Raw genomic sequence first — 13787 nt, 5'->3', positions numbered from 1 at the left:
TGCAGGTCCAAAACCTGCCAATGCGAACACCCATAAAGTAGGCGTTTGTTCCAAACCGCCTCGTCATCCAAGGCGATTCAATCTCCAATTCATCATTCAAATCTCCAATTCAATCGTCATCCAATCTCCCACTGGAACGATTCCTGTGTGCGTGCCCTGAGTCTGGTAGACTGGTCCAGCCCGTTCGGGGGCACACCTCTCCATGCCACTCTGCATGTAGATGCCCACCGGTAGCTCCCCTGAGCAGGGCAGGACTATCGGACAATTCCGCACGAACACGTGTTCCGAGAGGTGTTGAAGGTATATGTCGGGATACATGTTTGCAATATTACGTGGGTATACTTCAGTATAATCTATGCTGAAGAATGGGCTGTTCCAGAGAGCAGGTTGACAAAAGTGGAACGTGAGAGGTTTTTGGCTCGTCACGCTGTGAGCCAACTTGGCCACTCCACCGCTGGTAGTTTCCATTGTCACCAGGATGGACCACTGGGCAGAAGCCCGATCCTCAGCCGGCCCGACACTGTCCCAAGTATCATTGAGAACCATTTATGGATGAGATGAACCCTGCACTGCATTGCCGTACATGTGGTACAGCGTAGAGTAGTCCAATGAGTTAAATTGGTGGAAGAGTCGAAAATGGGTTGACAGATATCGAAACCCGATGGAGCCATTCTTATAGTAATTTTTCTACGCTCCAGGCCACACTGGTGCCGCATAACTCAGCGACCTCTTCCGCAAGCCGAGGGTAAGGCCCAAATTTGCCCGGAAATTGATCGGCGCAATAGTTGCGTCGTAGCGAGTTGGCAAGAAGAGACGCCAAATAGTACCGTCGGGCAGTCTTGGTACCTCGGAATTAGACCAGTACCACATTTTGAGCACTGGCTCACTCCCAACAGCCAGCCTCTGTCTCTTGGTGGCAATGGGGACCTCCAACAACATTTCGCTTTCTGCCACCACTTTGCCTCCTGTGTGGTAGACCAAAATGCTGGGGAGGTCATCCATTAAAAAACGCGCCTCCTGCTCGATATAGCCAAAATCCACCAAATGGCGGTACAGTGACACCACGTCCAATTGAGTCCACGAATTAGCCCAGCTATACATAGACTTGGCATTTAATATGGAATATTTTTTTTCTGGGGGTGAACTTACTTTTCAAGATGTCTTAGAACCAAAAGTTCATTGGAATTATGTTGAAATTATTCTAGATTTTGTTAATGTGACCTTTAAAAGAAACAAAAACCACATTTGACATTTCGAAACAAATAAATTGATCCTTGAAAGTGATGTAAACTGATATCGAACTCGAACATGGACAGTACTGTGTTAAACTTCTGTACGTTTTCCAGAAGTATCTCTTTATTTTGCACATTAGCCAAATTTTTTTTAACAAAAACAAAAGTTAAATTACGACTGGGATTACGGACAGTAAAATTACAGTTCAGTTTTAGCCTGGTGTTGGCTTAGCGGTTAGGGTGCCGGCTTGGGATCCTAGGATCCTGGGTTCGAATCCCGGTCGATTGCTGAATTAATGCCAGGAGGGTTGACTCAGCCTGTCATCCTTCCGAGGTCGGCAAATTGAGTACCAGCTTGCTGGGATGAATGATCACGGCGTGTACCCCGATTTAGAATACGTACACCGTATCCCTGCGCATCGTAAGAGCGTGACCAAGGGTTGGCGTCAGGAAGGGCATCCGGCCATAAAAACATTGCCTCAAACAGGGAACCATGATTGTCATGGGGCCCGCAAGGCTAACCCCCGCTCTAGCGGGGAAAATGGCCTTAAAACGATCATTCATTCATTTTCACTTCGTGTAACCCCCACGAGCATTCAGGAGAGCACGTACACGTTGAGGCATGCTGTTCACGAGATTTGCCAAGGTTTGGACAGGAATCGCTTGCCATGCAGTGACAATAGCCTGCTGCAATTCACGCACAGAGGTCGGCTGCTGGTCCAAGTGGTCGATTTGACGCGTTAATTCTGCCCACAAGTTCTCTATCGGATTCATGTCCGGGGACATGGCAGGCCACTCCATATGCTCTACACCACGGGCAGCAAGAAAGTGTTGGATCATGCGAGCACGATGAGGCCGTGCATTGTTATCTTGGAAGACAAAGTTTCCTCGATAGGTTGCACGAGCAAATGGAAGCAATGTTTCTTCCAGAATGGCCCTGTACTTGAACTGGTTCAGGTTTCCATTCAGAACAACCAGGTGAGTTTTGCCCCCTGCATTAAAAAGCAGCCCAAACGGTCACCCCACCACCTCCAGCTTGGACTCTTGGCACTATACAATCTTTGTTGTAGGCTTTATGCACTTGTCTGCGTACTCGGACCCGGCCATCTTGACGATAGACCAGAAATCTAGACTCGTCACTGAAGATCACGTGATTCCAGTGTCCTGGCTGCCATTGACGGTGCTCTCTGGCTCACTGCAATCGGCGCAGGCTGTGTTGTCTGGTCAGGTGTGGCTTTCTCAGGGGACGCCTGGCACGATAGCCTGCTTGAACCAGTCGTTGGTTGAATAGCCTTCTGGATTCAGGCACATTTGTCAGTTGCTGCCACTCAGCCCCAAGCCGATTAGCTGACTTGGTACGGCCATTGCGGATTAACCGGTGCAGCTGGCGATCATCCCTCCTTGTGGTTCTGCGGGGATGTCCTGGCCTCGGTATTGGAGTAGGGACACCCCTCTGAGCATTTCGTTTCAGGATCTTTGACACCTGACCTTGACTGATGCCATACTGCCGAGCAATAGCATGCTGTTTCATGCCGTAATTTCGTAAAGCCACCACTCCATGACAAACGGCATTGTCGAGTTGACGGACCATCTCCAGAGGAAGCGGCAATAACTTTTGGAGATGTGCAGCAGTTGTTTTCCACTAATACAGAACGCAACAACCCTTGTATACCCGACTGTGAAGCCAATCATCAAATGCACCTGTCCGTACATTTTGCCACGCCACCTGTGATATAATCCTGTTGTTGACTTCTTGCTGCGACAGAGAATCAGTGACATGGTTCTTTAAACAAATAAATCACCAAAGTGTAAAAGAAACTCACCAGATTGATATACTGAGTTAAGAAAGTAAACCCAAGTCAAGAAAAAAAAAAAATTCCATATTAAATGCCAAGTCTGTATATATATGTATATATATATATATATATATATATATATATATATATATATATACAGTATATATATATATATATATATATATATATATGTATATATATATATATATATATATATACAGTATATATATATATATATATATATATATATATATATATATATATATATATATATATATATATATATATATATATATATATATAGTCTTCCAGCAGGTCGCCGAAAGGGAGCTCAAATCCTCTTTCCGAATCTATACCCACAGCCATCGGCATGTATGCTGGGTAATTCAGTGTAGGGGTCGGTCCTATAGAAGGTATCCATAGCAAATGGGCGTTCACTGCCTCCGCACTCTGAAGACGGGCCCCGTCTCGCCTTGGCAACAACATGTTGAGTTGGGTTTCTCCTCCAATATGCACCAGTCCGCTATTCCAGGCATAATATTGCTCAACTGCCCCCTCCCCCACTCTTGTTTGATCAAACGTGTTTGCAGTGATGTCATAGCTAAACATTGGATATGGACAGTGAAGTGCAATGAACAGAGAGACAAGGCGATGCCCATCCTGACGGCTACACAAGCAGTCAGGTATGGCGATAATATTGTTCTTGGAGCCTCGAACTGTACTCAGACTAGAGTGGAAAGTTATCCGCCCTTTTCTACCGCCTTGTGCACTACCATAGAACAGAATGTATGGGTCGTACCTGCCTGCTCGCCCATTGTGTTGCGGACTCCTATTTATTGAGACCCTTCGATTTTGTATTTGGTCGGGTGCTATAGTAACCCAGGGCATCAGTGATACCAACTCACCCTCAAGTGGTGAATCATGTTCTGGGTTAGTGCTGCGCAATAGCAACACCATACCATAGAGACACAGTTTTATGGTCATAGCATCGTTAGTCAGATGGGTACTGTTACGTGCTCCTCCTCGAACCCCGGTCACGGTGTACCTCCGAGCCCCGAGAGGAGTCACGGCAGAAAGATGTGTTATTCTGTATGTCAAAGATCAATGGTGAAACCACACCAATTGTTACCAACAAACAAGTATTGTATTAAGGTCACACAAGAATAACAGTACAATAACAATATTAATCAATTGTACAACCAATATATTATTCCCATGATGGTACCATCGGTTTCGTACAATATAACTCACTATGCTCCAAGTGAGCGAAAATAACCTTCCCAATGTCTCTGTCCCAGCTTCAATTCAAAGTCGATCCACGCTCTAGTGATCGTCAGAACGATGTTGTATCGAGACCAGAATCCCGCTCGGTTGACAGTCACACTGCCAAAGATAGGCAAAAGTGTCCTCAAAAGGCGACTGGGAAAATCACACCTTCGGGTATGGACGTTCAACGGCTCACAAACGGCGAACCGCAAATTAACCTTCGGATATGGACGTTCAACGGCTCACAGACGGCGAACCGCAAATTCCCACTCAAAATCCACGTTGCACACACACACCAGGTTAACGTCTGGATGCGGTGAAAAGGTTGAAGCGAGGTGAAAAAAACCTGGAGCGATGTGAAATCAGGTGCGAGGTAAAATGGCCAACAGTCCGTTCTCGAGACGTAACAGCACTCTCATGATTCTCTTCGGAATCGACCGCAAAACCTGTCACGCAGGTTTATTTGTCACAGCGCTAACAACTCTGTCGCAGGAATCCCTTTCCCAGGAAACCCCAAAGTTCGCTAGTGACCTCCGTTCACCAGCGTTTTCTCCAGACCTCCAAACAGCTCGGCTTCTGCCCCGACCTCACTCGCTCCGCCTCTTTCTCCTCCTTCTTCCTCGTCCGGTTCCCGATCCGGTTTCTGGTTTCTTTTTAAAACATTAACTTTTTTTACCTTTTGAAAACAGTTATCTCCATTTCACCTAAATGATAACAATAATAGTACATGCAACCAAAAATGTTTACCGTGGATGAGAACCACAACAACGGAAGTGACGAATCCATAACAGTACCGTGAACGCTTGCGGCAATGTCATAGACGTCGTCTTTTTTTTTAAACAATTCGGTAAGATGTCGACTCTCTGGCTCAGAGTGACATGACTCAACTCACTGTCCTTGAAATTGTCGCATAACGGAGTGGATTCTGGGGAGACCCCTTCACCCAATCTCTGACTCTAGGCAATGGCAATGAATAGCCAAGGAGCTGACGTAGTTGAAATTCTCCTAAGAGCATTGGAGCAGATGTACCCAATCGAAGCACGTGGGCTGTTGAGTTTCGGGATCAAGGATTATTCCTTCGACCATGAAATTGTGGATCAGTTGACAGGTATTAGGAAACCACTTCCCCTTAGCCCGTGCTCCATTAAGCAACACAGCCCCAACAGAACGCCATTGTGTAACGTCTATATCAGGCAATTCAATCCAGATATTGGGATTAAGCCACGTATCGCCTTCCCGGTTTGCACCCCAGAGTGGGTGATCTGCACCATCATCCCAAACCAGATCTGCAGCAGGTGTAATCAACCTATGGACATGAATAAGACCGTCAGGACCTATAAGCATAGCCACTCCAATGAACTGGCCTGCATCTAACCCTGTGTGCCGATTTTTCCTGTTTGTCGCTACTAAACATGTGTAAGCGTTGGCGCTCAGAGTTATCTTAACAGAAAATAATCCAAGTTTGGATCTCGGGCATACTCCTCCCCAACCGGAACATTATTATTTACAGCCACAACATCAGTAGTCTGCCAACTACGGGGATGGATGCTATGTTCTAGCAACGGTAACCCGAAACCGTCATCTACATGGTGGTTGGTCGCCAACTCAATAGCCATATGGGGCATACAACTGACGGAAGAGCTGCCTGTTTGATGTCCCCTAGTATCCATCCCACAACTCATATACGCATCAGCCGCATGATAGAGGCCTTGCTCTGGTCCTGATCCTAGGCTTGGCCTCCCCGATGATTGGACACACATGCTTTTTTTTGACTTGACGTCCGCCATAGATCGACAGACTCCAGGCCCTGGGTTACTCTCTACGTCGCCGTCATCATTTAAGACTCTCGTCCAACTGCACTCATCGTTGATGAGGTAACCTAACCCAGATGTAACATCCCAGAGGTTTAAGGCCGCAAGTAGGGTATCATGTTTTGGCTGATGTAGCGCAACAGCCCGTGCCAGTATTCCATATACGCTATTAGTTTTGTGACTCAAGTCAATTATCCACTCATGGAAATACTTGATAGTATCCCAGGTGGAATGGAGGCACGTGTGAGACGTCATATATAAGGCAATCTCTTCGATTGACATTTTTCGAACTTTGTTACGTATCGTGTCTTTTGCCGCTTGGTGATTAGCTAACCTTTTCTCCAGAGAGAAATGGGTCTTAGCTTTAACCGCAGGCACACGTGTAACTGCCTCAACCTCCATCTCCTGTTTTTTCTTCTTTTGTTTCTCGTCCAAAATGGGAGAGGATGGATGCACAGACTCTCGTTCTGTTTTTTCTTGTCTAATGAAGGAGCCCGTGCTCCAGCATGAGACGGACAAAATGATGGGCAAGGCACAAACTCGTCCGAGAAGATATTTATTGTAAAAACCAACTCGGGAACTCTGAAAAGCCCGTTTATCGGGCTGCATATATATCCAAACCAGAAAGCATAACCGAAACCGAAAGCCACGCTTCTCAGGCGAGGCGTGTTTCGGTGGTCACGTGACCGACAGGTGCAAAGGATTATAACCGCACGCGCGGCACGCTTTGGTGGTCACGTGATCAGCCACCCCGGCGCCGAGGTTGTCCGCCGGTGACGTCACCGGCTGGAGCAAGGAGATTCTGCTGCTGGTCTCGCTTGGGGGACCCATGGGTCGCTACACACGCCCCCCCAGAATGGACTTGATCCAGGAAGGTCAACCTGAGGGGGGTCCGGATGACCCGACCGAAACGACCCCTGGCCAGTCGCGGGGGGGGGGGGGGGGGGGTCCGGTGTGGTGGCGGGTGGTCGGACGGGGGGTACAGTGGACGGGGGGCGGCCGAGCCGCGGTGGGAGAGCCAGCCGTGGCGGCTGGCCGACGTCCATGTGGGCCGGTTTGAGGCGGTCCAGCGAAATCCGGTCCACCCGGCCGCCGATGCTGACGATGAAGGACTTGTTGTCCCGTCGTAGGATCCGGAAGGGTCCGTCGTATGGTGGTCGGAGCGGCCCCCAGTGCGCGTCGTGGCGCACGAAGACGTACTCCGCCGAGCGGAGTGCTGGGGGGACGTAGGATTGAGGGTCGCCATGGCGGGACGTGGGCACCGGGGCGAAACGTCAGGTGGCCTCCTGGAAGTCCGTGCGCTGGCGCGCGGTGGACCAGGGGCTGGTGGCGTCGGGAATGAACTCGCCCGGTACGCGTAGGGCCTGGCCGTACACCAGCTCGGCGGTGGACGCCTGGAGGTCCTCTTTGGGGGCCGTGCGTAGGCCCAAAAGGACCCACGGGAGCCGGTCGGCCCAGCCGTCGTCCTGGAGGCTGGCGATGAGTGCGGCCTTCATGGAGCGGTGGAACCGCTCGCACAACCCGTTGGCCTGGGGGTGGTAAGCCGTGGTGCGGTGTAGGGTGACGCCCAATGTGCGGGCGATCGCGCCCCATAGTTCGGACGTGAACTGTGGGCCGCGGTCCGACGAGATGTCCGCCGGTGCGCCGAAACGCGCGACCCAGGTGGCGATGAACGCCTGGGCCATGTCAGCGGTGGTGGTGGAGGTGAGGGGCACGGCCTCCGGCCACCTGGTGGTCCTGTCCACCATGGTAAGCAGGTGGGTGAACCCCTGCGATGGGGGAAGGGGACCCACCAGGTCCACGTGGACGTGGTCGAACCGTCGCTCGGGCACGGTGAAGGGAGCCAGCGGAGCCTGGGTATGCCGGTGGACCTTGGCCCGCTGGCAGGGTGTGCAGGCGTTGGCCCAGTCGCGGATGTCCCGTCGCAGCCCATGCCAGACGAAACGCGCCGCCACCAGCCGCAGGGACGCCTTCCGGCCCGGGTGAGAGAGGCCATGGAGCGAAGCAAAAATGCGACGCCTCCAGGTGACCGGCACAACGGGACGAGGTCGGCCTTGGGAGATGTCGCACAGCAGGACCGTGTCCGCGAAGGGGACGTCAGCCAAGCGGAGGCCCGTGTCCACCACCCGGAGCGCCTGCACCGTGCCGTCGGTGGCCTGGTCCGCTGCCATGAGGGTGAAGTCGACGCCGAGGTGGACGGCGTTGGCGCCGGCTCGAGAAAGGCAGTCGGCCACGGCGTTGTCCTTCCCGGCGACGTGCCGGATGTCCGTGGTGTACTCCGACACGGCGGAGAGGTGGCGCTGCTGGTGGGCCGACCACGGCTCCGTGACCTTGGCCATGGCGAAAACAAACGGCTTGTGGTCGACAAAAGCCGTGAACGGGCGGCCCTCCAGGAGGTGGCGAAAATGGCGGACGGCCAGGTACAGCCCGAGGAGCTCGCGGTCGAAGGTGCTGTACTTTATCTCGTTGGGCAGGAGTTGCCGGCTGAAGAATGCGAGCGGCTGCCAGGCCCCGTTTACCCATTGTTCATGGACCGCGCCCACGGCGTAGTCGGAGGCGTCCGTGGTGAGGGCGATGGGAGCCTGGGGTACCGGGTGGGCCAGCAGCGTGGCGTTGGCGAGGGCCCGTTTTGCACCGGTGAAAGCAGCGTCCATGTCCGTGGACCAGACGACGTCGCGCTTCGCCGGCTGGCCGCGGAGGGCGGCGTACAAGGGCCGCATGAGTTGCGCAGCTCGGGGCACGAAGCGGTGATAAATGTTCACCATCCCGAGGACCTCCTGCAGCGCCTTGACGGAGCGGGGGCGCGGGAAAGCGGCGATGGCTTCGACTTTGGCCGGTAGCGGCACGGTGCCGGTCCGGGTGATGCGGTGGCCCAAAAAGTCGATCGTCGCCGCACCGAAGTGACATTTGGCCGGGTTGACGATCAATCCGTGCTCGCTGAGGCGGCCGAACAGCGTCCGGAGGTGGAGGAGGTGCTCGGCTCTGGACGTGCTGGCGACGAGAATGTCGTCCAGGTAGGTATAGAGGAACGGCAAGTCGCGCAGCACGCCGTCAATCAGGCGCTGGAACGCCTGCGCCGCGTTTTTGAGGCCGAAGGGCATCCGGAGGAATTCAAAGAGGCCGAAAGGTGTAATCACGGCCATCTTCGGGATGTCGGCCGGGCGGACGGGCACCTGGTGGTACCCCCGAATCAGGTCCACTTTTGAAAAAATGGTCCGCCCCGCCAACCGGGCGGAAAAGTCCTGGATGTGCAGGACGGGGTACCTGTCGGGGGTAGTGGCGTCGTTGAGGCGGCGGTAGTCGCCGCATGGCCGCCATCCGCCCCCCAGCTTCGGGACGATGTGCAGCGGCGAGGCCCAGGCGCTGTTGGAGCGCCGCACGATGCCGAGGCGCTCCAGCGCCGCGAACTCGGCCTTGGTGACGGCGAGTTTGGCGGGGTCGAGACGGCGAACCCGGGCGTACACCGGCGGGCCCGTAGTGGGGATGTGATGCTCGATGCCGTGGCGCACCGCGATGACCGAAAACGTCGGTCGTGTGAGGGCCGGGAACTCCGCAAGGAGGCGTGCGAAGTCGTCCGCCAATGGGAGGGCGCAGGAAAACTCGGTGGGCGCGGCACGGCTCAAGGCGCATGCCAGGGAGCTGAAAGTTTCGGCGTTGACGAGACGCCGGCGTTTCACGTCGACCAGCAGCCCGTGGGTGCACAGGAAATCGGCCCCGAGCAAAGCCATGGGGACGTCCGCCGTCACGAACTCCCAGTGAAAGAGCTGGCTGCCGAAGCGGAGGGCGACGGTGCGTGGGACGAAGGTGCGGATGGCGGAGCCGTTGGCCGCGACCAAGGGGGGGCCGCAAACGGCGGCCCGCCTGTCCTCCGCCGAAGCGGGAATGACGCTCAGCTGAGCGCCGGTGTCGCAGAGGAAGTGCCGCCCCGACGCTCGGTCCGCGATGAACAGCAGGTTTCCGGAACGGCCGGCGTTCATTGCTGGTAGGGAACGCCGGCTCACCCGATTCCCGACTTGCCGAACGTGCACGGGGGTCGACATGATCGGGCCTGCCGCCCGAACCTGGTGTGTAAATAACACCAGGCCGGGTCCGGCGGGGGCTCCGGTCGATGCGTCGGGCCCGGGCGACGCGGCTTCGCCGCTGCCAGTTGCGCCGGCCCGGCGGCCTCCGGGTAGGAAACTGCGTCGCGGGCATCGGGCGGGTGGGCGGGAAGGCTCCCGGCCGCCACCCCGACGAGCTGGCTCGCCGCTCTGGCGAGCTGGCTTGCCGAAGCGATCTTGTCGGCCTCCTTGGCGAGGTCGCAGGGGTTCACGATGGTCGTACCTGCCATGGCGACCTGTACCTAGGCCGGGAATGACGCTCAGCTGAGCGCCGGTGTCGCAGAGGAAGCGCTGCCCCGACGCTCGGTCCGCGATGAACAGCAGGTTTCCGGAACGGCCGGCGTTCATTGCTGGTAGGGAACGCCGGCTAACCCGATTCCCGACTTGCCGAACGTGCACGGGGGTCGACATGATCGGGCCTGCCGCCCGAACCTGGTGTGGAAATAACACCAGGCCGGGTCCGGCGGGGGCTCCGGTCGACGCGTCGGGCCCGGGCGACGCAGCGTCGCCGCTGCCAGTTGCGCCGGCCCGGCGGCCTCCGGGTAGGAAACTGCGTCGCGGGCATCGGGCGGGTGGGCGGGAAGGCTCCTGGCCGCCACCCCGACGAGCTGGCTCGCCGCTCTGGCGAGCTGGCTTGCCGAAGCGATCTTGTCGGCCTCCTTGGTGAGGTCGCAGGGGTTCACGATGGTCGTACCTGCCAGGGCGACCCGTACCTAGGCCGGGAGCTGGCGAAGAAAGAGCTCCTGAAACAGGAAATCCGAGGGGTGCTCGCCAAGCAACGCGAGCATGTAATCCATGCGTTCGGACGGGCGCGTATCGCCGAGCTCAGGCAGGTCGAGCAGGCGTCGTGCACGCTCAGCCGGGGAGAGGGCGAAAGCGCCCAGCAGAAGTGCCTTGATGGCGTCGTACTTGCCGTCAGCGGGCGGGTTCTGGAGGAAGCTCAGGCAGCGGGCGGCGGTCGCGGAGCCAAGCGCGGCGACCACGTAATGGTATCGACTGGCGTCCTCCGTTATGCCATGCAGGGCGAACTGGGAGTCCGCCTGCGTGAACCAGACGGCGGCATGTGCTTCCCAGAAGGTGGGCAGTTTGAGGGACACTGCGGTGTCCATCGCGTGTTGTAAATTTGGGGTCACCAGTGAAGGGGCCCGTGCTCCAGCATGAGACGGACAAAATGATGGGCAAGGCACAAACTCGTCCGAGAAGATATTTATTGTAAAAACCAACTCGGGAACTCTGAAAAGCCCGTTTATCGGGCTGCATATATATCCAAACCAGAAAGCATAACCGAAACCGAAAGCCACGCCTCTCAGGCGAGGCGTGTTTCGGTGGTCACGTGACCGACAGGTGCAAAGGATTATAACCGCACGCGAGGCACGCTTTGGTGGTCACGTGACCAGCCACCCCGGCGCCGAGGTTGTCCGCCGGTGACGTCACCGGCTGGAGCAAGGAGATTCTGCTGCTGGTCTCGCTTGGGGGACCCATGGGTCGCTACACTAAAATGTTTACGGAACTGCGCCCTCACTACCGGTGTATCTTCTGGGCAAGGTCCGTTCTCGAGGTATTCTTCCTCGAGGGAACCTAACACCGAAAAACGGTCAGAAACGTCAATTGAAAAAACTGGAAACACTTCAACATGGGATCTCACACGTCGGTGTTTGCACAGATTCTTCGGCATAGTCCAACTGACACAGGCGGGATGTAAACATGTATGACGAATGGCTTCACCTGCCGCTCGATTGGCATCTTTAATGGTAAAAGCGACATATTGGGCTATGTACAGGTTATTCTTTGAGAGCATGTTTTGTACTCGTGTTGTTAGGTCTCGCCACCTGGAACCCACATAAGGGGCAATGCAGTCATCAAGTTTTTCAACGTCTTCTAGAGAAAACGGAAGGTCGTCTGATTCAACAGCACAACTCTCTTGTTGTTTTTCATCTGGACTCTGGAGTCTTTTCTTTTTTGCTTGAAGTACACTCATATTGAACCCCTTGCATGGGGTTGTTATCCGGGTCACTTAATGAATCTGGCTGGTCTTCACCCTCAATGTTAGTAGGTGTGTCCTCGTCTAAGGCAGGCATCTTTGATAAGGTGACAGCTTGAGCCAAATCACAACAGGGGCATAGTTCTTGTTCATGTTCGAGTGTCTGCATGGCTTCAATGGCCTCTTGTAACAATGCCTCGTCCAACACTCACCCCAATCCCCCTTTGAGATATGAGAGGTAACTCAGCCCACAAACGGGCTGTCCAAAGGTAAGCTGTTCTCTCATAAGCTCGGCCCGATGGCTTGAATCTGAGTCTTCCTCAGGCAAGTTAGGAATCGTGCTGTGGTAAAACTCTTTACCTAAGAGAGCTTCATCTTTTAGAGTACAGCATGACACCGCACCTGATACTTCAGTAGGTAGGCCATGCTCTTTGAGACTAAGCTCAGTATCAGAAAAGAACTCAACTGCCACCCTAGTCTGTTTTTCTGACCTAGTAGTGTGCGAGGTCTTTTGTTTGCTGCTGTCTACAGTTGATGTTGTGCTGGACAAGGTCTAGGTGGCGTAAAGTCTTGTTTACCATTTCCAGAAACGGCATCTGTAGATCTCTGCTGAGGCCGACTACGAAAGACGACCTTGCATCCGTTTCCTGGCGAACCCTTCTTCATTTTAGCCCTCATGACACGTTCTAACACTAACGTTTCATGGCGTTACTAGTTATGAAGGAAAGTGGCTGCAGGAACTGCAGTAGTCTTGATAAAGACTGTTGGGTTTGTTCTGTTCAATATAGAAGTGAAGATGGGGTGGGGTGGGAATAAGGAGTGAAGGTGAAAGGGAAAGGATATCACTAGCAAGAGACACAAAGGCAGAAAAACACAAAAAACTTGGCCTCACTAAAACACCCAGGACAGCCGGACCTGGGGGTCGCCTGGCAAGACACCTGGACACTGCCTGGACAAAGTTTGAAACACCTGGACACTGCTGGAACTTCCAGGAAAGAAAAAAGTCGGTATTTCAAAAAAAAAGAGTGGATTTAGGGTGAATTAACGGGGGTAGAAGAGATCAAGGTTTTGGATGGGGGAAGATAAGAGATGGTGGGGAACAGCTGTATGAAAGACCTGGAGGGAGGAGTGGGATTGAAGAGGGTGAGGGAGTTTGTTCCAGAGGCGGGAGTAAAGAGGAATGAAGGTGAGCAGAGTCTTGATTTTGGCAATTTCACCCGAAGAGGGTTACTGGCAGATCTTGTGCGACCTGCAGGAATATTTGCGGGACAGAGCACAGATAGAGCTTGGGGGGAGCTGGGCCGGATAGGAGTCGGTAGAAGACAGAAAGACTACCAACCTGTCTGCGGTGAGTGAGTGAAAGGCCCTCAGTTAGCTTCATCGCGGGAGATTCCAATGATTCTGAAAGCTTTGGTTTCAACAGTGTGAAGACGAGCTAGGTGTGAGGCAGGAGCACCAGCCCAGAGGGGAGAGCAGTATTCCATTGAGCTGCGGATGAAAGCCTTGTATGTGGTGAGGAGTTCAGGTGTGCCAAGGAAGGATTTCGCATGATGGAGGATGCCCAGTCAGCGACTGGCTTTGGAGGCCATCTTGGAAATGTG

General features: G+C 54.0%; 1 protein-coding gene across 4 annotated transcripts in view; it reads left to right on the top strand.

Annotated features, from left to right (window-relative positions):
- LOC137425244 (uncharacterized) overlaps positions 1-13787 on the top strand; it is a 95999-nt gene that overhangs the window by 62324 nt on the left and 19888 nt on the right. Inside the window, exon 1 of one of the 4 annotated variants that reach the window (XM_068113466.2) lies at positions 3460-3711. The exons of the other annotated variants lie outside the window; for them this stretch is intronic. Within the exon in view, the coding sequence (XP_067969567.2) occupies positions 3539-3711 (173 nt within the window). The 5' untranslated portion in view covers positions 3460-3538. Of the gene's footprint in view, positions 1-3459; positions 3712-13787 lie in introns of those variants that run through there. 4 annotated transcript variants of the gene reach the window in all.

The sequence above is a fragment of the Myxine glutinosa genome, chromosome 4, assembly GCF_964187855.1.
Source record: "Myxine glutinosa chromosome 4, kmMyxGlut1.1, whole genome shotgun sequence".
Taxonomy (NCBI): domain Eukaryota; kingdom Metazoa; phylum Chordata; class Myxini; order Myxiniformes; family Myxinidae; genus Myxine; species Myxine glutinosa.
The sequence above is the reverse complement of the archived record's forward strand: the minus strand, read 5'-3'. Positions and strand labels throughout refer to the sequence as shown.